The 27,302-nt window shown below is 31.9% G+C and overlaps 6 protein-coding genes across 8 annotated transcripts in view; 4 read left to right on the top strand and 2 right to left on the bottom strand.

Moving 5' to 3' along the window:
• Nucleotides 1-892, top strand: part of LOC108723213 (cytochrome b-c1 complex subunit Rieske, mitochondrial) — a 2,763-nt gene extending 1,871 nt beyond the window's left edge. The window contains exon 4 of the mRNA XM_018448774.1: nucleotides 601-892. Within this exon, the coding sequence (XP_018304276.1) occupies nucleotides 601-892 (292 nt within the window). The remainder of the gene's footprint in view (nucleotides 1-600) is intronic.
• A 1,170-nt stretch (nucleotides 893-2,062) lies between these two features.
• Nucleotides 2,063-5,497, top strand: LOC108723279 (vanin-like protein 2). Its single transcript, XM_018448885.1, has 8 exons — nucleotides 2,063-2,142; nucleotides 3,221-3,303; nucleotides 3,425-3,559; nucleotides 3,683-3,829; nucleotides 3,927-4,087; nucleotides 4,180-4,394; nucleotides 4,493-4,597; nucleotides 4,686-5,497. Exons 2-8 carry the CDS (start codon nucleotides 3,244-3,246, stop codon nucleotides 5,495-5,497), a joined length of 1,635 nt encoding a protein of 544 aa, XP_018304387.1. The 5' UTR covers nucleotides 2,063-2,142; nucleotides 3,221-3,243.
• A 1,534-nt stretch (nucleotides 5,498-7,031) lies between these two features.
• On the top strand, nucleotides 7,032-8,391 carry MED11 (mediator complex subunit 11). 3 transcript variants are annotated; one of them, XM_018448891.1, is made up of 3 exons: nucleotides 7,032-7,108; nucleotides 7,299-7,470; nucleotides 7,890-8,391. In XM_018448891.1, exons 2-3 carry the CDS (start codon nucleotides 7,395-7,397, stop codon nucleotides 8,180-8,182), a joined length of 369 nt encoding a protein of 122 aa, XP_018304393.1. In that variant the 5' UTR covers nucleotides 7,032-7,108; nucleotides 7,299-7,394; the 3' UTR covers nucleotides 8,183-8,391. The 3 variants fall into 3 exon arrangements, with proteins under 3 accessions (XP_018304393.1, XP_018304394.1, XP_018304395.1); XM_018448892.1 differs by having other exon boundaries at nucleotides 7,065-7,084; XM_018448893.1 differs by lacking the exon at nucleotides 7,032-7,108 and having other exon boundaries at nucleotides 7,109-7,470; nucleotides 7,890-8,030; nucleotides 8,101-8,375.
• A 367-nt stretch (nucleotides 8,392-8,758) lies between these two features.
• Nucleotides 8,759-14,174, bottom strand: RtGEF (Rho-type guanine nucleotide exchange factor). Its single transcript, XM_018448884.1, is given in 11 exon segments — nucleotides 8,759-9,042; nucleotides 9,349-9,433; nucleotides 9,513-9,614; nucleotides 9,702-9,882; nucleotides 11,611-11,729; nucleotides 11,921-12,245; nucleotides 12,334-12,532; nucleotides 12,896-13,111; nucleotides 13,192-13,369; nucleotides 13,526-13,652; nucleotides 13,787-14,174. Coding segments are annotated over 11 exon segments (1,755 nt in total). The 5' UTR covers nucleotides 13,856-14,174; the 3' UTR covers nucleotides 8,759-8,888.
• Nucleotides 14,175-17,458: 3,284 nt separating this feature from the next.
• On the top strand, nucleotides 17,459-23,583 carry LOC108723282 (uncharacterized). Its single transcript, XM_018448889.1, has 6 exons — nucleotides 17,459-17,976; nucleotides 18,662-18,909; nucleotides 19,895-20,217; nucleotides 21,206-21,449; nucleotides 21,827-22,107; nucleotides 22,850-23,583. Exons 1-6 carry the CDS (start codon nucleotides 17,847-17,849, stop codon nucleotides 23,085-23,087), a joined length of 1,464 nt encoding a protein of 487 aa, XP_018304391.1. The 5' UTR covers nucleotides 17,459-17,846; the 3' UTR covers nucleotides 23,088-23,583.
• A 2,124-nt stretch (nucleotides 23,584-25,707) lies between these two features.
• On the bottom strand, nucleotides 25,708-27,211 carry LOC108723283 (protein lethal(2)essential for life). Its single transcript, XM_018448890.1, has 2 exons — nucleotides 27,052-27,211; nucleotides 25,708-26,283 (listed from the first exon to the last, which is right to left on the bottom strand). The coding sequence occupies exon 2, from the start codon at nucleotides 26,275-26,277 to the stop codon at nucleotides 25,759-25,761; it is 519 nt and encodes a 172-aa protein (XP_018304392.1). The 5' UTR covers nucleotides 26,278-26,283; nucleotides 27,052-27,211; the 3' UTR covers nucleotides 25,708-25,758.
• Nucleotides 27,212-27,302: the final 91 nt, after the last annotated feature.

The raw sequence follows: 27,302 nt of genomic DNA, 5'->3' as shown, positions 1-27,302 counted from the left end.
TTTTTTCTTAGTTTTTTACTCCTCTACACGCTCCCGAAGTTTTGCCATTTAATTTGGAAACACCCTGTATATTACTACTATATTATGATATAGTAGTAGTGAGTGAATAGAAACTTTAAGTATTTTTTTTTATTTTATAAATTATAAATTTATAATATTTATAATATATTTATAAATTTAAAATATAAAAAATTCTCATAAAAACTATTTAAAAAAAATTTTTTATATTTAAAATTTTTAAGATTTCAAAAAAAATATTTAAATTAAGGTTTCTGCATATGTTCGCTCACCACTTTATTACTATCTCAGATTGTAACATCTCAAGCGAGAAAATAGAGAATAAAAATTTTTGCAAAATATAGAGGAAGATCGCCAATACCATATCATACCACTTTGTTTTTAAAGTTATATCTGTTAAATAAGAGCTAAAAATAAAACTTTAAAAACATAAACGCAAACTAAAAAGTGTCTTCTATCTTACATGAAAAATAAACATATATATAGAAATAAATTCTTTAAATAAAATTCTGTAAAAGCAAATTTCTACCGAAATTTGATATAATAATAAATGTCGGATTACTGGCAGAACTAATATTGCAGGTCACAATCAATTATCGATCAGGAAAGAGCCGTGAGCCTATCAGAATTGCGCGATCCAGAAACAGACAATGACAGAGTGAAAAGATCGGAGTGGCTAGTTGTGTTGGGTATCTGTACGCACTTGGGATGCGTACCAATTCCAAATGCCGGCATCATACCTGGCGGTTTCTTCTGCCCTTGTCACGGTTCACACTTTGATGCAGCCGGCCGTATACGGAAGGGCCCAGCAATGACCAATCTAGAGATACCCGAATATTCATTCGTAGACGACAACAATATCATTATTGGGTGATGCGTCCCCAAGTAGAACACAGAAGTCATAAGGACATCATCATGATCTCATTCGTCACTTATAAGTCAATTTTTTGGTATCAAATGACATCATGATGACGTCCTGTGATACCATTATGACTTAGTGTTCTACCTGGGTCTCTGGATCGATATGTATCATAATGAGTCCCTGTGAAAAATATAATTTACATATTACGTCACAGTTTTTGTCGTTCCGTTCGAATTTCGTGATAATTATACGAATGAATATAATTTACTTCCAACGATATATATTAAAATTAAAATTCGATTCTAAAATAATGCCATAAGTCGTCATAAATAATGTTTAAAAAAAGAATATTATAACATCAAAAGACTATTTTCTAGAATTATTTCTCCTTCTTCATTTTATAGATGATCAAATCATTGTCGATCGATCAATCATTATATTGTTTTTGCATTTTTTATGAATCTGATCTTATCTTATCAAGTATTATCATGCTATTTGTATATAAAGCTGTTAAATAAAATACGAATATAAAAATATTATGACAAAAGAACTTTGTTATGAAAATTTCCACTATTTTTAACTCTGAAAATAATTTATGGAGAATCGAATAAGAATTTAAAATATGTAGTTTCTCATAATATTTATTTATGCAATTAAACAAAATTTGATATCAAGCAATGGCAGAGAAATGTATTCAATGTATTTTTTCGAACCGTAACTAATTGATGACCTATAGAATTTAACAAACCATGTGAAAAAACATTCCTCAAGATGTAACCTTATTAATAACGCATAAAAAACAAAATTGAATTAACAATGAATTATAAATGGAACTGATTCATCATCAAGACCATAGGTTACCATAAGTTAGCGCGAAATTTGAATGTAATATTTAAAGTGGTTGAACTCTCTCATGGTTAAGTCTCGCGAACTCCTACAAACTTAAGTACCAAAAAAAACAGCAATAGAATGTTAACTTATGGACTTTTGGGGTTCGTGAATATGCAGAGCAGTATGCGCGGGGAAAACTAATTCCGATCTAATTGTTGCTGTTCGTTTGAAAACGCTTCGAGGAAAAAAATTGAGCCACCGGCTGCGCTGGCGATCGCAACAGGATCGTGGAAAGGGAACCTAAAGTATGAATTTCTATAAGTAACTTAAAGCGCGAATATATACCAGTGGTATTACGCTACGCACATGATAAGCTTGCGCAAAAAGGAAACTTGTCTGCAGTTATACGTACATAAGTAATTTTACTCTAGGTAATTATATCAATTATTTTTTCTATACCTTATAACATCAAATATTGCTTCAACTTGTTCTGTCTAATCTATTTTACAGTTATGTACAATTTAGATTAATTTAGAATATTGTAATTTTGTCCCTCGCAAACTTGAGTATGTTTTACAAGTACGCAATATTAGAAAAGGTTTTATTCAAATGTGAATCAAGGAATGATTTATTAAATTTGTGTTAACAAAACATCAATTGGAAAAGATGTTATTACGCTATTCTTATGTATTTTAATCCGATGTTTAAATTGCTTCATCACATCACAATTTTGTCTATCGACGGAAAATAGCTCAATTTTTAAAATACGTAAGAATATCATTGTCTAATCTTCGGATTAAAAAAACATTTTTTTGTGTGCCTGAGTTATATATAATGTAACATAAAAATTAAAATGATCGGTGGCATGTAACTTTTTCAAAAGTTTTACCAGAATACGTAAACTTGTGTCATTTCAAGTCCCACGATATTAGAGGATTACGTTTCCAATAATTAGCGAAAAATTACATGCAGATAATACTGTCTGATAAAATTTACAAGATGAATGTGAGTCATTTCTGATATATTTTTTACTACAACAACATAAGTTTTGTAAAGAAAATGCACATCGACAAGTTTTTTTCTAAATTTCGTTCATGCCACATTAAAGTACAACTTTTACCTTTAAAATGCATTTTATTTTATATAAAATATTTTTTTCCAGATATAGCATTTTTTATTCAAAATGTTTTTTCCGGATATAGCAATTTAAAAACAGTTCTTTTCTCATATAATTCATGAAAAAAGCATTTTGTTCCATGTTAAATAATGCATTATACTTTTGTACTTACATATCAATTCTTTTTTTGTCAAAATATAGGTTCAGAATAAATACAAAATTCCTTTGCCTTTAAATTAAAAAAAATTTATGTGCATACTTTTGAAGCTATTAAAAATCTATAATTTCAATTTTTATATATCATCTGTTTTCAAATTATAATTTTTTTATGTAAGTTATTCATTATTTCTTATAATTATTTTTCAATAAACTATGTTCTTTTACTTTTTTACAGACATAATTGAGATTATCAAATATGAATCAGCAATGGATTATTGTTTATCTACTAGTAACATGTGCACATCTATCGCATCAGGTAAACATAAGCAATTTTTATCTATTTAGCAGTGCATACATTTTTAGTATATTTAATTATATTGTTCGATCTAAAACATCTTCGGCAAATTATTCTATAAATTCTACATATTTTATTACAGACATCAACGCCAAATGCAACAACTTATATAGCAGCTGTAGTAGAATATTCTCCAAAATATTCAACGAATAGCAATGAGACGTTAAAAATAAATTCTGATGCATATGTGGTGTTTATTAAAGTAGCTAATCTTTATGTAAGTTTTCTTTAAAAGAAAATAATTTCAAACAATTCATAAATTATATCATCAAAGAATTAGTATATTCTTGATGTATTTTATGTTACAAAAATTATTTAGAACATCTAAATAATTTTTTAGGGTGTTGATATAATCGTTTTTCCTGAAGCTGGTTTGACAACAATTAATTTTCCGGAAAGAGAAAAACTGGAGGATTGGACAACTATTGTTCCTAATGCCTCATCTAATTATACACCTTGCAGTCAAGATACTGTTAAAGTCAGCGAAGTATGTATAACCAATATACAGTCCATACAATTTTTTATAACGCAAGAAACTAATGTAATATATTGAAATCATCTAAAAAGAAATTTTGAAAATACAGGCACTGAGAAAAATATCATGTGCTGCAAAGAGTAATAAAATCTATGTGGTAATCAATATCGCTGAGAAAGCACCTTGCTATGACGTACCTTGCCCAAAAGACAAAATGTTTTATTACAGCACCAACGTTGTATTTGATCGCACAGGAAAAATTATTGCCAGGTTAGAACACATCTAGCTCTTCATTATAATTACAGTTGCAATAAGACATCTCGCAGTTTTATAATATACATCATCTAATTATAATTAAACAGGTATCGTAAAACGAATCTTTTTGGAGAATATCAATTTAATGTGACAACAATACCAGAAATAGTAACTTTCGATACCGATTTTGGAGTGAGATTTGGAACTTTTATATGCTTTGATATATTATTTTACGAACCTGCGATAGAATTAACAAGAATTCATCAAGTTACTGATTTTGTATACCCTACAGCATGGTTTTCTGAAGTACCATTCCTGACAGGTAAACAATACATGACAGAATCTTTTCTCCTTTCTCCTTTCTCAAGATTTTATCAAAATATATGTGTATATGTATACTAATATTATTAATTATTCTAGCTGTACAATTACAAGCAGGATGGTCATTTGCTGAAAATGTAAATCTTTTAGCTTCAGGCTATAACAGACCTAGTTTTGGCAATGCTGGCAGTGGAATTTACTTAGGTATGTAAAATTACACGTTTTATACTTTGAATATTTTTCGCAATTAAAATATTTCATTGTGCAAATATATATACAATATTTTATGCAGGTCGTAGAGGAATTGGAAAGGCAATAATGCCTACAACTACGCGTAAGGAAATGTTGATATTTGAGGTACCCAAAATAAAAAAAATTAAATTAAATATAGGAACTCAATACAATGAAGATCTTTACGATCCTTTAAAGGATAAAAGTCAAAAAGTTGTACCATCTCACCATCAGAAGGAGCACGATGAATTATGGAAGAAACAGGAAAATAACGCAATGATAGTCAATAATGAAATATTTTTGTTATATGATGACATTGATACCTTTGAAACGTTTCCTTTGGAAGAAAATGTCACAAAAAATATCTGTCAGAATAACTTCTGCTGCGACTTTAGAATAGAAATTACGAAAATAGATCCAAGTATAAAATATCGTTTAATGGTTTTTAACGGCTATCGTTCTATTCCGAATAATCCCGTTGATGATAATGTTGTCGTAAGTTCATGCAGTATAATTCAGTGCTCAAACAACTCAGTGTCATCATGCGGTGCAGTGCAAAAATCAAAAACAGTATTCAACATTATTTATATCACGGCAAAGTTCGACAATCTTAAAACCAGTTTAATTATGCCATCTACGTTAAATCCAAATTTACTTCCGCTAAATAATGAAGATTGGAAGTTTAATGTAGTTGATCTTTTCACTGAAAACGATCGACTACATGTTACTATGTCCTTAAATAACCCTACAGATAATTTAGTAACGTTTGGAATATATTCGAGGCTTTTTAATAACAATGCAAATAGGATATCCTTTAATATCATTAATTATTTCGTAATCTTATTAGTGACTTTGATGTTATCAAAATTGTAATTTATACAGACAAGTACTTCCCTACTTACGATGGGATTCTGTTCCAAGAGTTATAAATTTGTTAAGTTGAACTGATCGTAGTCGAATACTTAGTAATCGTATAATATATATATTAAATATATATTGTTTTAAAGGTGCGAATAAAGCATTGTGAGGTCGAATCGAATCGAATCCAATATGATTCGAATTCGAACTATTTGTACATCTCTATTTTTTCTCTTCTAGTAATAGTATAATTTATAATACTGCGCTATAGCCATTCTGCACATAAATAATTACAGGGTTATGTAAAAATGTAAATTAATATCCGTTAATATACATATAGATTAATTTTAATCTCTCAACTTATTTTTCATCGGCTTCTAATAAATATTAACAAAAAAAAATAACAGACATCAGCTTATTTTTATACTGTCAAGATGATCACTCTGATTGTAATAATCAAAAAGTGTCATGCTCGTCGCTTATTAAAAAGATAGTAATATAAACAAAGATTTATAAAAATTAAAGTTTGTATATATGCTGACAATAAAAAATTTTGGACAAAATTTATATAAATATTCCTACTATACTCATACACTTATTATAGTACTTTCCATGCAGCAATTGAGACATTTGGTCTGTTCGACTTGCTTACACTTTTTCACACTTTTTACACTTAAAATGAGATAGATATATATTTGGTATTCTTCTGAAAAGACAGAAAGCAAGAGATGCTGAGTGTAAAAAATGTAAGCAAGTCGAACAGATCTATTGGCTGCGTTCAGCAGAGAAAACTAATCTCTCAGTAGCGCTTAGTGATTCTTCAATATAATTGGTTCCTACACTTAGATCCAGTGAAGAACTAAAGGCAAGAATCAATCATATTAAAAAATCACTAAGCGCAAACTGATTAATTTTCTCTGCTGAATGCAGCCAGGATAATACAGTGATCATTTCTTTGTTTAACATTGGAAATACGAATGTAATGATTCACTTGTGTTACACTGTATCATTTATGCGTCTTATTGGAAAGCACCCTTAAATAAACACGCAAGTTTTTATTTATTCTAGCATGTTCAAAAATAAAATATTAGTACAGCGAATTAATTCTTCATATAGATATAGTTTGCTCACATTAATGCATGTATTATGTAAATATAATAAATGGCGAATATATAAATTCTATCTATATATATTTACTTACTTATAAATCCTCCACCGGCAATATGAAATTTCCAATCACAATTCACAGTCAGTAACCCGAGGCATTAAGATCCAGTGACTCCAATATCCATACGTATTTACTGTACATACATAACGTGAAACAAAATTCAAGACTGTAATTATTACTCATTTTACCTCTCGAATATATCCCGATATCCATAATTACATACTTACATAGTTCAACGTTCGTAGCGTTTACGCGCGTCAATTCCGCCATGTTGCGTTCTTTTGTTTGGACTGTTTGGAGAGAAGAACTTAATTCTTCGAATTTGACGCGCATGCGTAGAGGATCCAAAACCCTCTAGTGCCCTCTAGCGCCAGCTTCTAACAATATCAGGCATGTCAGGTAGTCGCACTTGGTCGCACTCGCAGATGACGCAGGTAGTCGTAGTTTAGGCTGTTCAGGTAGAGACTCAGTTATGTCTGATTTGATCTGATTGAGTCTGATATTGATAAAGCAAATAGATTGTGCTTAGATTATTATTCGTATCTCGTTCTAACCAGTCCAAGATCCTGTATTTTGATCATCATTATTCAGTATCATTCGCTGTTTAACGTTTTTCAATATTTTCTTATTGTTATCAAAACAAATTAGGCTAAGATATGAGTAAAATTCACTGAAGGATCAAAACAAGAGTGTTACGTGAATTTCTTGAATCAAAGATAACTGCAGTTATAAATAAGAATTACAATGACGCCGCCGATGGAAAGGATCCAGATTTTGGAGACTATCGAGAAAGACATTGTAGTGTGTTTACAAAGCGCAGGTAATTGTCAAATGTTTTTATGATCTAATTAAAGAGCTTTTCAGAGAGAGAGAGAGAGCAAGAAACACATATCGATACAAGAATCATTCTACAATTCTCACTGAACAAAAGATGTCTCCTATTAGACAGTTCCCATAGTGGGTGCTTTTCATTTGATGATACAAATCGACACAAGTATTGTTCTATCTTTGTTACTTACCGGAATGTTAAGAAAGATAGAATGATGTTTGTATCGACTTGTGTTATTAAATGGAAAGCCTAGTATGAATTTCTGGTATATTAAATAAAATGTGTTGTATTTACACACAACATGCAAAACAAAGCTGAATACATAAAGACGTGAATACTAGAAGTAAAGATACTTGATATACAAGATCTGTGTTACTTTTATATTCAAGATGTGCTTTTATATTATACAGGACAAGCTTGTATGGAATTGAGCAAGGAGAAATCAAGCTTGAAGCAGGCAGAATCGCAAACGCATCAATTCTTGAAGACTCTAGGACAATTGGAATCTAAATTAAGTGAACAGATTAATTATCTCACGCAGGTTTCTACTGGTATGTACATTTATTTAACGATATCACCATATTCCTTTCAATATACGTTTTTAATAAATGTTTCTCATAGGCCAACCACACGAAGGTTCCGGATATGCAAGTCAAAAGGTGCTGCAAATGGCGTGGCACAGATTGGAGCACGCGCGAAGTAGAGTTAACGAATTGGAACGTATAAAAAACAAGCTACGATAAGTACATAATATTCCTCAATTCAAAATATATATTGTAAAGACGAGTAATATTACATTAATATTGCTGGTGACAACCCGTTTAACAAGTTATATAATAAAATTACATACTTTTGTCAATTAGAACTTTTCTTACCATCCTATTTACATTATAATAATCATTGTAAATAAAAACGAATTTGTAATAATCACTTTTATTGTAAACTGCATATAGACTATTACGACCAATGACTACGCTCATCAAAAAAGTAGCTTGATAAACATTTTGTGCTGATTAAATTATATTTTTAGATTTTAGAGAAATAATTCTATCTTAATTATTTAAAACTATTATGCAATCAGAGCACAAAGTACTTATTAAGTTGTTTTTTTGTTGACCGCAACAAATGTGAATCTTATAATAGGATACAATTTTTTGAATTTTTTTATTGCGAGTGTATAACATGCTAAAAAAATACATAAATAATTTCTTTACATGCCTTTATCTTATATTTATCACATATATATATATATACAAATATCATAAAAATAGTAAACTTTATGAAAACATTCCAACACGCGACATATATTATGCGTTTTATGATTAAAATTTGCACGTATGAAATGAGCATCGTAAAAAATTTATTTTTGAACACTTCTTTCTTGTAATTCTTTGATGTTATCGATATCCTTATGCGTCTATAACTCCCATGCTACGTTTTACCGTAGCAGCTAATGAGAGTCGCGATCTTCTCTCCTCATCCAATTGTTTTGTTAGTAACGACATTTGCGATTGTAAGTCAGTCATTTGATTCTTCAAGGTTTTAACTGTTTCTGATAATGTCCTGTGCATAAAAAGTACATTAATATATATACACACTAATAATATACACTAATATCATATTATCAATTTTTGATATAATATATGTAATTTTTATACAGCATAATTAAAAAAAGAATTAGAAAAAAAACTCCATTTCTTCTTTATTTTTTAATTAATTTGACCAGTAACATAACAATGAAGTATTTCTAATACAAACTGATGCATTTTTTCATTTTATAGAAATTATTAAATTTAAATATATTTGTTTCAAAGAGAGAGAGAAAAATTTATCTTTTGCAAAATATTTTTCACAATATTTTATACTCACCTGTCGTTACAATATTCCCAATTGCCTCTGTTATGTGTCAATGATATCCTGTCCCGTGATTTTTGTGATTCATAATCTAGCATTGCTAAAAAATAAGCATAATAATTTCTTAATAATATAAAAAATACTTAGAAAAGTTTCTCAGTTGATTTGTAGAAACTTACAATTAGACTCTCCAGAATGTACAGTAAATCTAGCATTGACAGAAAGACAATAACCTTCTATTACTTTCAATATAATCGCATCTTCTTCAAATTGTCGCTCATCTGTAATATAGAATATGTACAATAGAAAATAAATTAAAAACTTCACATGTATTAAATGCTTGACATTTAGTACTAAAGCAATCTTACTGCATGATCGTGGTGAGCGTGATGTATCTGTAGTAGTATCTAATTTTCCAAAATTCTTAAGAGAATACAGGGGAGGAGCGGGTCTTAATGATGCAATACTCCAAGGTGTCTTAATCCCTGGAGATGTACAATGCTCCATCGCCGGTCGTTGGTGTTTTCCGTTCGGTTGATTGCCTGTCTGCTATAATATGTATGCATCATTTGTAATATTTCAACAATATCACATAATTACGATTGTTTCTATTATATGTATACATGCACGGACTAAAAATTTCTCTGTTCGAACGTTATTTATATTATAATTTATACATTTGTATTTTTGTTCTGCAGGGTCTATTTTTAATATAAAAACATTTTTGATATAAAAATACAAGCTAGAAAAGAGAAATATGATTATTGAAATGCACGACCTATTTGAAGACTAAAGCTGTATATTCAAACTAACTAGAATCTTTTGCGAAGTGAATGATGACATGATAAAAAATAAAGGCATACGCATAAAAATTGGTGATGTTTCTCGAAAGACTATTCTATAATGTATTGTGTTAGTAAAGCGACAGCTTACTTCACACAACATGGCTGTGAAATAAGAGCATACGACTTTTGGTAGAAAATGATAATTAGTAAAAACACCAGCATGGTTAAAAAAACTGAAATGATCAAAGAAACAGCCATGCCATGGAAGCTTGCCTTGTTCTGTGCATCCAACTATCGGGATAGATTTCTTGAGCCACCAATGAGCATATAATCCAGATGAATACACTTGATTTGTTGGCTCGTCATATTCCTCTATAATTGGCTGTATTGGACGAACTACGCGTCTCCCGACTTTTTTAATTACACACTGATGCGCATATGGTATTGGTTGTGTAAACCTTTTTCCTTGTACATTTCCATAATTTATCAGAGGATGAACTAATACAGTCTCTTGAATTTCCTTCTCACTATTATCGTTAGCATCATTACCGACATCATTAGATCTCACAAGACTTGAACATTCATCAATATTTTTAGACGAAGCCACCGAGTGAGCACTATCTCGAGGCGTAGAGCCAAATGGCGAAGTGCAAATACATTGATGCTCAAACTTATTCTCATCATTATCGCTTTCGCTATGAGATGTTCTTACAGGATCTGTATATTTAGTATGACTAGACGTATATGATTTGTAACAGGAATTAATTTCAGATGAACGTAAGTGATAACTCTCAGCCATTCCCGAATCTGAAGACCGTAAGCTAATATTTACACACGTTTCTCCAAATTCTTCCCCGATGTTATTATCGCAGTTATCGTTCTGGTTGGAATACTGAACTGGGACGTCTAAGTTTTTTGGGTAAAACTCTTCGATAGCTCTCAAATATTTATAATCTACAGTTTGATCTCTATCATGTGAAATTTCCAAATGTTCCCGATAAAATTTATTACGTGTTTGAAGATTTGACGTATACGACTTGCTTGACGCGAGCGGAACGTTTGACAGAACGTGACTCATTACAGCACCAGCAGGTAAACTCTTACTGGTCTCAAAAGTACATCGATTGTCGCAATCAACTCTCGGTGCGAAATTCGTGAGTGAAGAAGTGCTCGCTAATCCGACAGTACTAAGATCAGTATTATCTAACACATATCTAACGTCCAGTATTAACGAAGATTTACGCAATATTCGTGATTCCTTCTTCACATTACTTTCATCGAGTGTATCTGACTCAGATCCTTCGCTAGTGTGAGTAGGAAAAATAGTATAGGTCACATTACACTTTCTCATTTTCACGTTAGTTAAATCTGGCCTCAGGATATACTGAATATATAATAATTTCTTCATCAATTCAGGATATATGACTTTTCTCCTCACGAGCTTCGCAAAGTATCTCGAGAGTCGAGCGTACGGAGGATGATGACAACTCACACGAGGCGTGGTTGGTGATTTCAAGAGGCTAGTACACTGTTCCTGAATTAAGAGATCTATCCAACGCTGTCTCTCTTCCTTTGTAGGGCACAGTACGACAATGCTTTCAATCATTGGTCCTTAAAGCACACATCGCATTTCATTATTATATAATTATTTTAAGAAGTAATTGTTGCTATCTTGTGAACTTAGAAACAAAGAATGTATCTATTGATATATTTCTTTATTCCTACGCTAGCAAAATAATATTTCTTATTTATATCGTGAGGTAGAATCTATCTCTCATGATATATACTTGAATAAAACGTACCAGTGATCTCCAAAGCATTTCTTTAATCAGAAAATTAATTAAAATCTTTATATATTGTGTTTTTAAAGCAATGTGACAGAGACGTTTCCAAATATACCTCGTAAATAAAGGAACTCATCCTGGGACTGGTGCTAAGTACCAATAGTGTGGTAGGAAATAAAACAAAGTATCTATCTCTACGATCTACACCGGTTGCTAGAGTAACAGATCCGACGTGAATAATTTCGCCTAATGAATTTAATTCTTCACCTTCCCAACCTTTAATTCCACTAGTTAGTATTTGGAGTGCTAATTCACGCTGCTTACGTATGGAAACGCAATGATCCTACAAATAAAATGGATTAAGTATATTTAAATTAAACATTAATAACATTTTTTGTACACATAATATAGATATAAATGAATTATTATACCGCGATTTCTCTATAAACTGTTATACTACGTTGAGTATCTCCTCTGTCGGGATGATTTTTTTCAGTGTATCTTTCTAATTCTTGAAGCATAGCAGAGTACTTATCTAGTCTTCGAAACGGCTTGCTAAGACCAGTAGTTAATACTAATATACCAGGTGATATTGCTCCACTGCGTTCCATAAATTCATTTAATTCATCTCTAAAATAATAATACATGATTAATATATTTGCAATTCGATTATTATCTTTTGGAAATCATAATATTGTTTTAATAATCCGAATTATTTTCCAGTGAGATTCCATATTGAATCATTGTGTTAAAACAGTCATTTGTCAAACAAAAAATTCAAGGTTTACTTTCTGAAATTATCATCCTGCACGATATTAGGAATTTTTAATGGAAAATAATAGTAAAGTAAAATATGAACTTAATCACAAAGTAACCAGGGACAAATCGTAATACTGCATCATCTCTTGAACAGCAAAAAATTTCACATAAAGATCAAGACTCGATTTATAGCACATTTGAATAAAAAAAGATATATTTTTGAAAAGTACCTACCTATATCTATCTAATATGCAAACAGCTTGCGGATGATTGTTACAATATGTAGTGTGAATAGACTTTAGCCTCGGCGCAATAGTTAGGAAAAGATTCCCTACTCTTGCAGAGAGTCCTTGCAAAACAGTTCCTTCCAAATTTGCTAATAAACACTGATGAGTCTCCAATACCTCGTGAATGTTACCAAGTAGCTGTTTATACTCATCTTTCTTCAGTCTATGTAATAATTCCAGATTTTTATCATACAATATACATAACATTGTTTTTTTTTCATCTTATTAAACAACATGACTTACATAGTCGATGTTTCAAGAGGTTGTAGAAAATTATTTACTAGTCCTTGCAGTTCAGCTACATTCACTCTTTCAGAATCGACGATATCCTTTAATACTATATCACGATTAAGTTTTTGATGCGCAGGTGACTCTTGTGGACTCCTTTCTGGAGACATTTTAATCGACGCATGACTACCATCTGTATGTATACAATACATAAAATAAATACAATTATTTTCGACCTTAGAATACTTACATTAAAATATACAGAGTGTTAAAAGAACAAATTGTAAGTGGATCAAATTGTATACTATTTTAGCTATTAGAATTTAAACATATTCAAAGAGTATCATACCTGGAGCTCTATACTCCTTGACATAATTCGAAGGGAACCAACCAGTCTTATCATACAACGTGCCCTCCCACCAGCCTTCATCGTCCACCTGAGTTATCGTTATTACATCTCCTTTCTTGAAACACAACTAGAAAAAACAAAAACGCTGCGTATAGACACATACAAATACATTTTTAGCAACTGTGACAACACTGCTCCATATAGGAGTGCAATATTTAGAACAATCTTCAAGAGAGGGGAAAGAAGAAGAATTCCACGTACTTCATCGTTATTCTTCCCTTTGAAGGAGAAAAGCGCTGTGACGAATTTTGGAGCATCGGACTTCGACATAACTCTCGTGTTCGTTAACCATGAGACGTGGTAGAATATCGAGGGGCTAATTCCGAGGTGACATCTTCAAGCATTGTTCTTTCACGATCAACACCCAGCCTACACAAGTCCCTCGTAGTGCGAAAAGATGTCTTGACGAGCTCCTATTTTTAAGGAAATCCACTGCGTCGGAAGTTCGAAAAACCGACCGACTTAGATAGATCCTCGTCACATGTTCCAGCTGGTTCCAGCAACACACTCTAGCGCTTGTCACGAAAAAACTCGTCGTACACCCATCATGCACAAATGTGGTAGTATCCGATCATACGGTACGGTAATGACATACACACGTGCGCAGAGCATACGCGCACATGCGCGTATGCCAAAACTTGATAGACTCGTGTCTATAAATAAACACAACCACTGTGTCACGTGACTATAATTACGAACACATCCGCGGGGTGATACATCGCCGCGGCCGTGAGGATATTTTTTCACCGCATTCAGCTCACCGCTTCGAGAAGATGCGAATGTATTATACTTATACGAGCGCAAACGAAGAAATCGAAGAAACACTGCGCCTACGTTTATATTCAAAATTTAAATATTCCGTGTGTATGATTTATTTTATGACACGTCGATTTAAATTTCCCGCCATTTATTAAATTCCCTGATTATTACACACTTACATACACGTAATACTATGATATATTAAAATCATCTTAATATCTTAAGATGCTAATATGACCTTGCGATTAACTTTATGACATCTTAAATATATATGTATTTATGACAGACTTAAATATATATGTATAAGAATCCAACTATGAATACCGATTTAATGACAGTCATATCCAATGCAATTCTTCTAAGAAAATTTATTGGAGAAACTGTTATAAATATAATACATATAAAAATAAATTTCACGCGTCATACGACGAATTTGTACAGCGGAAAGCAAATACACTATTCTGTTCTAGATATAAAACCACATGAAACTGATTGTGAGATGGCACGTGGAACTGCACTATATCGAGTTTTTCTCTCTCCTATGACAGTATAAACTAATCGATCAATCGCTGAATGAAAAGGTGTTGTAATTTTATACCTGAACCAGCATTTTTGCCTGCATTATATTCTCTAAAACTTTTATATAGAATAAAAGCTCATTCTGAAGAGTAAAATCTCACTCTTAGGACCGGTTGTTTAAATTTTACCTATTAGATAAATCCGACAATCCGAGCATGCAGTGATTGGGTAATATTGTTACTTACCCAACAGGTAAAATTTACCAAAAGATGGAACAACCGGGCCTTAAAGATTGAAAATTGAGTCGCTTTTTTTCAAGACAGGCTTAGAATGAGATTCTACGTTCTAAAGAATTTAGAGAGTAAACTTGGTTTTAATATCCAATAGTCGGATATATGTATAGATAGATGAATAAGGATAGACACAATCCTTTAAATGCAAAAATAAATCAAGAATAACAATTGTCACCTCTCCAGTTTTCAACCGGAGACTTTTTAAACGAATCTCCGACACAGACAGAAAAAATCTCCAAAAGACCGAATTTGCAGATGACTTATTTTTAAAGAAAATACTACAAGTAACAATTTTGATAATGACAATCCACACAATATACTTTATCCGAATAATGTCCTTCTATATGTAAGAACATCTTTAGGACGTAGGATGCTTCACGATAATCGATCATATAACTTTTTCTCTAAAGCGGGAAACGTGAAAAGTGACAATTTTTATGCATGTAAGCATGTACATATATACACAGCATACAAAAAATATTTTTACTTTTCACGTTTCCACTCTAGAGGAAAAGTTATATAATCGACTCTCTGAATGTTCTTCGAAGGTCTACGCTGTATGGGGGCAAAATAGTGAGAATAATAGGCTTCCTGGCAGGAGAATTTTGACAGGAGATCAATCTCCAATGGAACAGTCAAAAAGCGGCAATCGTGTTGAGAATGTATAGGTATTCATGTATGAATGGAATGTGTAAGTGTGAGTGTCACAAAGCTTTAAATTGCTTTGTTAACACGAAAAAATCCGGATGTAAAGAATTATTACAATTATTAGTTCTCTCCTAAAACTCGTAATACATTGTATAAATATATTATGCACTAATGTTTTATATTTTAATCCGTTATACGTCTGAAATTTATCGTGTAGCCTTTCCCACACGTTCTTTCGCCAAAAAGCAAATAGTTTATACTAATTTAACAATATGTATAATGCCAATTAATATGTATAATTTAAACTAATGGCAACAGATCTTGCGAATTAATTGAAGACTATGCGTTTCAGCTGCTACGGCGCAACAGAAATTCATTTACCATATGGAACAATGCTATTAAGGATGGAACCCAAACCGGGTAAGAAAGCTGATTATTTTGAGGTTCAATCGAGTTTGTTGAACGTAAATCCCTCTTTTTGCATTGTTTTGCATTTTTTTTAAGCTAAATAACAATATGATTTCTTTATGTGTGAAATTAACTAAAATTATAAAATATTAAAAACGTGTTTTGAATTATAATTTTTAATTTTAACAATATTTCACACTTTTTTAATAAATGGATACATTTTGGTAATATTGAATAATTTTCATAATTTTGTATGAATATTGATTATATTAACTAGGAATTTATATAATATATTTACATAATTATTTATTTATTATATCAGTGAATTGTATCGAATTTGCATAATAAACTAGTCAAGCTATTACAGACTAGGATTTCGTGTTAAAATTTAATTCACAGATTAAATATTACTTGATTGTGAGAAATCTCTCTTTCATTAGAAAAAACGAAAATTGTTTAAACAATATATAATATAGTTTGAATATAATATTTTGGGGACATATTATTTTTTATATAGAAGAAACATGTTACAACTTATTGCTAGAACAAAATACATGTTTAAATTCTGACGCTAGGCGTTCCTAAAAGTGGGGACAGTTTTTCTAAGACAAGTCTGTTGCAGAATAGAATCCTAGATGTCTACTGCATCTGGAAAATCCATCATAGGGGTCACCCATATCATATCACAATGCAATCTGTGCAACATACGTTGAGGTTGTTAAAGAAATAAAAAAAATAGGTTTTTTTTACTTCAAAATAAAAAATTGAGTAAAAAATTAATTTTATTTACGAAAAAAATGGTTTTTTGTCAAAATTCTGACAAAAGATATAAACGTCTTTTTAAAACGGATCTAATAAAAAATATATCCTTGACCACCGTCACTTAATCATGATATTACATTTTGATTATTTATAGGTTACAGCTATATCTTTATACAGAAATCTTTTGAATATATGCAACTGAATTCTGATATAATAATATAATATATTTCACCGAATAAAAAATTTACAGGGTCAGAATAAAAAACTGATTTTTACTGTGTTTTTCATTCAAAATTTCTAGTTTTTTTCGATAACTCTATCTCTATTAAAGCGAGATTTCAGAATCGGACGAGTATAATACATAACAAGGGAGAAAGAGACGGATAAAAAGAAGAGAGGAAAGGCATGGAGATAAAGCTATTGACCCTTGCTCTCTCAATGACCTATCAGAGATATCGTTCCACTAAATTCACTGACGTGCCTTCTCAGTCAGTCGAACGCGTGCACACGCCTTCGGAGTCGGTTAGGAGTTACATCGTACGTTCTCGTCCACTGATAAGCATTTTGCACCCTTGGCAGATACAAAGAAGAACTCAGTGGCAGTTGAAGGACAAAGCTTGTGATCGCAAACTGACTGTAAAATTGATTGTGGAATTAATTAATATATTAGTCCGTTGACAAAATCCAGAAGTGAATGGTGGTGAGGGGTTTCCAAGGGAGGAGTTACAACGGGAAACGATCGGAGGGGATCCCGACAAATTTATGATACGATTACGCGTTAATATTTTTTATGATAGCTTCTTTGTAGCAACATCGGTAGGGCCAAGTGTTAAATGATATATTAGTGTGTTTCTAAGAGGAAGTATTAAAGGATGAACATGAGGTGCAAGACGCGATTGGAAATGCGAGTCTACGCGGTGGTCTTTTTGATAGTGTGCTGTTTCCTGTGTCTCCCGTGTGCAAGCGAGAAGCCAAAAGCGAACAATGCCTCAACTTCGATAGGTACGACATTTCGTTGATAGACGTGATTTCGTCAAAACCTAGTAACATCTGTATATTTTTTTTTTTTTTAAATCATTTAAATACAGCGCAATTGCATTAAACTTTTATTTAATGGTTAATATATTTATAATTATTTAAATATGTAAATTGTTTAAATATAATATAATTGAATTAAATAGACAGAGGAGACTATAATTTTTCCAATCATTTCCTATCGTGAACTCTTAATAAATGATTACTTCATAAATAATTTTAATACGATTCAATAAAGTTGTATATTGAATAGACAAACAACATATAGTTTTATTAACAAGATTTAAAAAATAATTGACGTACTTCACGCTGTGCGTTTCATAATAATTAACTATGACACGCTATTTGCTACGTTATTTTTCATGTAAATAATTTACTCTTCTTGCGCAATGTATAGTTCAAGGAGCAGTCATAACATAGATCGTTGTAAAATAGAGTTATTTCATTTGTAAGTCTCAATGATTAATTTTCGGGCAAAATCTCAATAATTAATTGAACCAGCTTACATCTAAATAAAAATTTTTGGACGTCAATTTCGTATAACTAAAAAATATATCTCTCATGAAATTGGCTTTATAATACTATTTTTCTATATTTATTTACTTAATGTCGATTCAACTTATCAATTTAACAAAGATTTAACTTATTCTAGACAAGAAAACGGCAGCTCAGATAGCCGTGGGCGAGCAGCGGCTAGGAGATCAAATTCGCGCTATCCTCAAACATTATCAGCAAGACGATCCGGTCGGGTTGCCGGGCGCGCCGATACCGGATCCGATGCCAGTGCCGGATATGAAACATTCCTTCTCCGTATATACAATAAATCTCAAAAAGATTAGCGTTTACGGGCTGTCCAAATTCCGTATCGAACATATAGAGTCGGAACTGGCACGTATGCAGGTAAATTAAAACAAAACGTCAGCTGGAAGGAAAGAAAAAACCAAGAAAATATTAGAAGTTGAGATTGACAATATTTCCTTTTCGCTCTTGATTAGATTCTAAAATGTATATATACATTTATATGTATAGTGACACATGTAGAAGATAGTTCGCTATGTTGCTATTAATAGTTACTGTAGTATTAGTAATAGTTATTAATACAATATTACGAACAGTTATTAACACAGTTATATGAATAATTTAAAAATAATAAATGTTGATTAATAATGGTTTATAGTTATAAATGTCTATGTGAGTCATTATTTATATATTGATAATGAAGATTACAATATCGTAATTCAATCGATTTCTTTATAAAAATAATAATGCAAAATAGAAACTCTATTGTTAAATTTTAATTAATAGATATAACATTTATTTAAAATTTTGAACTAATATTTCCTATGGATAAAATGCTTTTAGTATATGAGAAATCAAATATTTGGACTTTAATGTGCGAGTATACCATATGTACGTTGTATTTGTGTTAGAAAGTAAGATGCGCATCATATTTTAAGCAGACGTAGTAGAAAGATGATAACGATACTGCGACTGTATAGTGATGGAAATAAGAAGTAAAATATGCTCTCTTCTAATAAAGTCTTTTTTATTAATTTATTTGGAAAAATCTTTAAATTATCAATTCGCAAGGAATGTGTCTTAAAACAATTTATATTACATATTCTGTGCACAAAACATCTTATAGATTATATATGTATATATATATAAATATTTTACATATTTTTTTACATCTTTCTTTTGAAATCATTAAATGTTTGTTTCTTTTATTTATATTTACAATTTTCTTGTATTACACATATATGTTTATATTATATAATTAAATTTATCTTATATGTATGCGCTTGATTTATTTATTATGTTTCTTATTTTTTCAACTTTATTGTTTTTACCAAAAATGTAAAATAAAAATAATTATCTTTTCGAGGTATCCGTTGCAGTAAGGATAGACCGTCTTGATATTCGCGGATTACACACAATGACATCGTGGATTTCGAGGTCCGAAGGGAATTTTACGGTGAAGCTTACCGGTGTGAAAGTCGAAGGTATCGCCAGGTTAGAAGTGAGCACCGATGGCAAATTGCAGGCTCAAGACATCGACATGGATTTGACTTTCGATAAAATTGACCTGGCCTTTGAAAATCTAGGATTCGTAGGTTCGGTGTTTCAAGGACTCGTCAATTCCGTCGGAAGCTTCATCTTTGACAGCATCAAACCATTCATACTAAAAGAAGTTAATACAAACATGAGGTACAATTCTTTCTTTAAAAAATGTATCCTTTAAATCGAAAACTATTTAAACAGATAAATAAAAACAAGGTGAGATGAATAGAGAGAAAGAAAAATAACAAGGGAAATAGCGATTATCTCCTTTTACAGTTCGCCAAATTGTTTGTGGTGACACTCCCAATACAGCCGACGCATTCCGAACGCTGGTCTCAGGATGATTGTCAAAATGTTGTAAAATACGATTCCCTGCCTGCAAATCTCTTCGTAACGCTGCTTGAAATCGGTTGTTTTCTTGTCGAATTGAAAATGTTCCAGTCTCTCGCAATCTATTAAATGTCAACATAAACACTCTTCGGTTTGGCACTCTTCTGTTTGGAAATCGTCGTGCATATTCTCGCACCGCCTTTAAAGCATTACCGTTGCAGAAACCGTATACAAAAACCATATCAGCATATTCACTATTAGAATACGTACGCGGCATATTGCAAAAGACAAAATTCATCTACTGTTAAAGGCTTTCAAAGAGCGACTGACAAATTCATAACAGAAAGTGGAAAATGTAATCAAATATGTCGGTGCTAGATATGGCAAGAAATGTAAACATTTTTTTTCGATTTCTCTGAAACGGAGCAAAAACGAGCATATGTCTATAGGACTTTTTTTCTTAGTTTTTTACTCCTCTACACGCTCCCGAAGTTTTGCCATTTAATTTGGAAACACCCTGTATAATATGATGAATGAAAATAATAATTGATTCTTTAAAACTATAATCGAAACTAATGCCGGTATTTTAATTTAGATTTTTTTATGACATTGTTTTTTTAAATATCAATATTTACGCAGCTATATATATCTGCTATATAATATTTAAATTATATATTTTTTTATAAAGTTCCATTTATTTTAATAATAATAAATAAATTTTCTCTCCATTCCTTTTAAAAAGAGAGAGAATTTATAATTTTTCGGTGTGTTTATATTTTTTTCTCAACAATGTGATATATTTCAGGGGAGAAGTAAATAAGCAAATATCACAATTACCGCAATACTTTCCGAATTCGATTTCACCCTTCGATATGGCGATCGCAGAAGGTCGGAAGCAGGTTTCTCAGATGGGCTATGATCCATATCAGTTAAAGGATTATACCCAGAGCGTCGGTATATTCACTATGACCTCGTCACATACCTGGATCACCGGTCTAGCCAGTTTCTATCGTATGGGAAATATAACCATCACCATGGAGAACGGAACTGTAAGTGTAATTTTTTAGTAGATCTAATTAACTTATCTAGAGATCTATTAACATATCTTCAATCGAAGAGTTCCAAATGGGAAGTTAAAAATATTGCTGCAATAGGCATACAAAGAGTATCTATTTCAAAAAGATATAACATTTAGACGCGCGGATGAGATTATAATTTAATTTAAAATAGACAAATGTCGACGATGAAATTGCTAAACGCAAAGCAACTGCATCGACCATAATTGCGACCATCGTTGCGTAAACATTACATAAGGTACCACATTTGTAAATCGTTACAGTGTGCGGTTTTTGGATTTTGCACGTGCGTAGGTGACGTTTATCGCAGATTTAATTTGTACTTACATACGTTATGGCACTTTATATAGGTATACGCGCTTCTGGATGTCGGCACCCAGGAACTTGAGGGTAAGACGCACTGGGAGGTGAGCGTGATCGGCGGCTTCCTGTCGCGTGCCGGCACCATGTCCTTCACCGTCCAATACTTTCGGGTTCAAGTGAAGCTGGCTCAGCCGTTGGACACGCGGAAACGCGCTACATTAGAAGAATTGGAGCTCGAGTTGGGCAACATCCAAACGAGATTCCACGGCGCCAGAACGCTCGATTATCTCGTAGAAGCGAGCGTTAATATACTGCCGAACCTTTTAAGGTAAACCATACGTAATAGCCCCGGCCTTGTAAAATATGCGTCTCGCGTCGATTTCAAGGCGACGTCCGTAATCGGCGATTTTCTAACACGGGTCTAATCACAATGAGCATTAGGAAACGTGTCTAACGCAATAAACAAAATCGTAGTATCCTTGATAATCTCGGAAAATGGTTAACGAACGTTTCGCTTAAATTCTCTACGTCTCAAAATGTTTGTTTTGCTGTTAAATAATCTTACTTGCGTTTTTTCAGCTTCCCCAAAATTCTTTTGAGGTCATATGTTATAATTAGAATGATTTGGGATCTAAAGAATTAATGTTAATTTAGGCTTAACTTATACTCTTTATCTTTCTAATTCTTAAAACTAGAAAAAGATGAAGAATAAGTTGGATCGAAATTAAATTTAAATTAATCTACATTGGTACAGGAAAACGGGCTAAAGACCGATTTTACCAACTCTGATTAACTTGATCAATCGATTATTCCATTGAAACTGACCAATTGCATTTGTCGTTAAGCAAAATTGACCAATCACGGTTGACACTTAATTGATTAATCAAACTAATCAGAGACGGTGAAACTAATCCTATCTATATACTTTTGGGTTTCTTTATTAAACACTCAAATATCAGATATTTAATTTTGGAAAATACGATTCTGTGTGACATATTTTCTTTTTTTTTCTCTTTTAAATATTCTTTATTTAAGCTCTCTTTCTAACTGTGTTTTTTTATTCTTACTAGATATCAAATCATGGACGCGATCGAAGGACCGTTGAAAAGACGTATACAAGAGGAATTGGACAAGGTAAACATGGAGAAATTGATTGATGAGAAAATTCCGGCGATCGAGGAACAGGCTAGATGGATGCAGGGTTTAACACCCGCAGAGGAAACAATCTTGGAGGAACCGCTACCACCGAACAGTCAAGACGATCAAACGCCATTCTCTGAGAGCGAGGAAGAACGAGGACCGTCGTAAGAAAAGCATTCATAGATCACAATCGAACGTTCAAACGTTTAACTCCATTCTAGAGGGCCAATAATTCGAGACTCCTTTATAATGTAAACACGTATTGTACGTTACTCGTGATATATGCGCATGTATTTTAATGTACAATACGTGTACATATATTCTGATTTTTTAAATATCCTGTATCACGCGATGAAATTCAACTTACAATTTATACCTAAATGGAATCGTGAATGTCGAATTGTCTAATAGCAGTTTTGCAACATGAAAGAAGTAAAAAATGTATGCACGACTTTGTGACACATTTGGCACAGATGTGTAATTTATGCCCGATGGATAATTCAATAACGATTTGGCTAAATTGAAGAAATATTTATTGCGACTTATTTTTTTATGCGCATAGATTTTTGTGTGCCATAAGTGGTGGTATCGTTAAGATTTAAATACTTAACAGCATAAATGCGTTTTTAAGAAAAAAATATTAATTTTAAATCAAACTTATACGTATATTTCTTATACGTATATTAGAAAATAAATATTTGTCAAATTTATAATTGTAGTATGTAAATTAAATAATAATTGTAACTTTAATTAAAATTATATAAAATTACACATTCAAAATGTTTGTTTAAGAAAAATATTGGAATTAAATTTTTATTAAAAAAGAAACATTACTTAGTATTATTAGAAACACATTATAATTATAACTAAAGCAAATTTATAAAAGCTATATATATATATGTGTATATTTAATGTTTAGTGACTATTATTTGATGATAATAATGGTAGCAAAATACAAAATTGAATTGATATTAACCTTTATTAAAGAAAATATTATTAGCAAAATATTATATTTAGCTTAATACAAAGCGAATAAAATTACAAATAACTATGCGAAAAGTATCGCAAAAATAAAATCATTTTAATCGTTCGAATGTGAAAAATATATATTTATTATTATTATGCATTTAATTGAACACAATTGCAACCGTCTAACTCGATAATACGAATATAAAGTGCATTACATAATATCTCGCCTATAATTCTAGCTTCTTGACTGTGACGCGAGTAATTATAATACCGAGTGATTTACCTATATCATTCATACATATTTTATGCAACTCACATTCCTTGCCAAAAAGAAGTGTTACATAAACAACCTATAAGTACAAACTCTAAATCGAATTGTCAAGCTAACGATAACACGAATAAATTAAGTGAATGATTACATAAGAGCGACAAGCTTACAGAACATACGCAATAGCAGTTGTTACATTTTAATAGCGAGTCACGGCGGCATGAACCGTTCGAAACTAATCGCCGAGACGAACCCGAATGATGTAATGTCTACAGTCTAACAGCGTCGTAAAACTTCATAACATACTGTTGTCTTTTAAAGCTATGAGAAAATAATTAACACGATGCAACTGTACATGCATGTTTTTATACAATTTTCTAATTATGGCTCATTACGCTACATATTAAAGTCATCCAAATTTGCGAAGAATGAGTCACGGTCGTAATCGATCTATTAATTTCCGCTCTCGAAAAGTCGTATGTGCAATCGAGTGTGAATGTCTATTTTGAGTATAATAGAATACTAATCTAATTCTGCAGTTTTTTTTTATTTATCTTAAGCTGTGGCGTAAATAACGATCGTGACTCGTTCCTTGCTGACATACAGACGCAATGTTAATACATTTATATACAGTGTTTGGAAAGTAATAAAAAATCTTTCGCATGGGACAGAATGGACTAAACTGAAAAGAAAAATCCTCTATCATTTTACAATTTTCATAATAGTTAACAAGATATTAATTACTAAAAATTGTCGAAAATTGGACTTCAATAATTTTTTACTCAAATACTATTAACTTTATCGAAAAACTGTAAGAGACAAAAATTGTTTATTTTCTTCTGTATACACACACGCGCGCACGTGTGTGTGTGTGTGTGTGTGGGGGGGGGGTGGATGATTCAAGTCAAACCGGGACTTTTATTCTCATGAATGTAAGAATAAAAAAGTCCCGGTTTGATTCGAACCACGTACATACAGGATGTCTCGAAATTTATAAATCGATTAAAATACCGCAGTGAAAAAATTTTCACAAAATTAAACGCTGAAATGCGCGCTTACTAATATTATCACACGATTCATGGATAGCTAGTGGGCGACGTAATTTGTAGTTGGCTCCATTTGAATCCTTATATCTCAAAAACTACTGCTTCAAATAAAAATGTACACATTTTTTTACTTAATTTTTCGATATCTGTCTTGCTGTAGTATTTTAATTCGCAAATTTCTGGACGCCCTGTATATACGTAATAAAAGTATCAGCAAGTGTTATTGTAATATTAATATAATTGTAATGATCGATTGTGTACATATAATAATAGACATTTGCGAGGAAGCCGAACAACGCGAACCGGTCTGAAATTCGTTGCAAAGGTATCTAAAAATTCAAACATTCAAGACTAAAATGATTAACTTTTTTCTCGCCAAGGTTTGATTGTCCGTTTCTTGGTAGATCAAATGCTATTGCAGACAATGGCATACACCTCTGCAAATTATTGACTTTGAGGATGATCGTGGTTCTAAAAAAATTATTCGGATATTTTGTTTTAGCGATTAATTTCTCAATCATTGAATTTTCGCGTTATCCGGAAACACCTCAGCGCATTACTTGGCCTTGATGGCCGGCCAATAGGTTCGTCGTATTATAGGTACGAATCGCTCGCCCGGCGCCGGTAATGCCAATTTGGGTGCCGTAATAGTCAGAATACCATCGGAAGACAAGCTGGGCTTCACGTGACCGATGTCGTAATTCGGCGGCAGCAAATAACTACGTATAAACTGTCGCGATACATAACCGTATCTATCCTTCCTCTCATGATGCTTGGCCTCAACGGTAATATACTTGTCGTTGGTGCGAACGGTGACTTCCTCCGGCGTGAACTGCTGTACGTCCACCACTATCCGATACTTGTCCGCGTCGTGTTCGACTGTTGCCCATCCGCCTATCTCACTTTCCAGATTTTCAAATACGTCGCGCCACGGCCGGAACCTGTCACGGAGTGACGGCATTCGCCACAGATCGTCGTGCAGATTCAGCCTCCGAAAGTGCTCCTCCATCTCATGGTGATAGCGATCTATATCGTCCCACCAGTTGCGGAATATGCTTCTTGATACAAGTGCCATGATTTCCTGCAAACAAATAGGAATTAACAGATCATTATTTACCTGATTTACTTTTGTCACATGTAATTTGAAGAGCTTTTGTGTGAAAGATAAAACGTAATTGGTAATAATCAAATATAAATAAAATCTAGATGCGACATGATAAATATCTGTAGATATAGATGATGATAATAAGAGGAACATAAATAATTTTATTATATTTGATAAATGATTATAATGTATTTAATAAGTGTACAAACTGAAATTGAAGAAGAGTGTTTATAATTATTTAAAGAAATTTCGATGAGTTTAAAATTTAGAAAGCAATGATTGAATACTAATAAAATATTTATATAAATATAATATATAGTAAATACAGATTTAATAATAATAATAATTAATAATTGTATTATATTTAATAAATTATTATAACATAACTGATAAATGTGCAAGCTGAAATTGTTAAAAGAGAGTATCTAATAATATACTTACTTAAAGTACTTATTTAAATAAGTACTTTAGTTAAAATAATTATTTTAAAAAATTTTGATGAGCTTAAAATCCAAAAAACAATCTTAAATAATACAACTTATGCTCAAAAATCTTAACAAATTCTCTTTTATTCGTAGTTTAATCATTGTTTCATATAAAAAGACTGCTATTATTTGTTCGTCATAATTTTAAATATAAAAGCAGCAAAAAGTGTATAATAATTCAATTAATCTGCGTGATTGTTGAATATAATCATTGATTGTGCGTGATGCGTATGATTGGGAGGCAAATCATAATACGCACCTTGTCGACTTTGAAAAATCCCTCGTTTCGTTCGTTAACACTCGATGTCTGATGCTCGATTTGCAAAATTACTTGTCGAACTACGCAATAAGAGATCTTTCCTGCAAGGCTCACTTCCTCCGAGCATGAATTCCTCTTTGCGACTAACTGCGCAACAATTACCAGTGCGCCGATTTATATTCAGTTTGCCGCTCTTTTCGAGACTGTTCGATCGCGCGGCGCGCGCACATGCGCATGATTACAGAGATCTC

This window comes from Mycetomoellerius zeteki, unplaced genomic scaffold (genome assembly GCF_001594055.1).
Source record: "Mycetomoellerius zeteki isolate Tzet28-1 unplaced genomic scaffold, Tzet1.0 scaffold228, whole genome shotgun sequence".
NCBI lineage: Eukaryota > Metazoa > Arthropoda > Insecta > Hymenoptera > Formicidae > Mycetomoellerius > Mycetomoellerius zeteki.
Note: the sequence above shows the minus strand (reverse complement) of the source record. Positions and strands in the feature narration are given on the sequence as shown.

Coding starts and splice junctions, on each gene's coding strand:
- MED11 (XM_018448891.1), top strand. CDS start 7,395: ATGACGCCGCCGATGGAAAGGATCCAGATTTTGGAGACTATCGAGAAA. Junction 7,471..7,889: donor AGTGTGTTTACAAAGCGCAG/GTAATTGTCAAA, acceptor TATATTATACAG/GACAAGCTTGTATGGAATTG.
- LOC108723283 (XM_018448890.1), bottom strand. CDS start 26,277: ATGGCACTTGTATCAAGAAGCATATTCCGCAACTGGTGGGACGATATA.
- LOC108723279 (XM_018448885.1), top strand. CDS start 3,244: ATGAATCAGCAATGGATTATTGTTTATCTACTAGTAACATGTGCACAT. Junction 3,830..3,926: donor ATACTGTTAAAGTCAGCGAA/GTATGTATAACC, acceptor TTGAAAATACAG/GCACTGAGAAAAATATCATG. Junction 4,598..4,685: donor TGGCAGTGGAATTTACTTAG/GTATGTAAAATT, acceptor TATTTTATGCAG/GTCGTAGAGGAATTGGAAAG.
- LOC108723282 (XM_018448889.1), top strand. CDS start 17,847: ATGAACATGAGGTGCAAGACGCGATTGGAAATGCGAGTCTACGCGGTG. Junction 17,977..18,661: donor CAATGCCTCAACTTCGATAG/GTACGACATTTC, acceptor AACTTATTCTAG/ACAAGAAAACGGCAGCTCAG. Junction 20,218..21,205: donor GAAGTTAATACAAACATGAG/GTACAATTCTTT, acceptor GATATATTTCAG/GGGAGAAGTAAATAAGCAAA.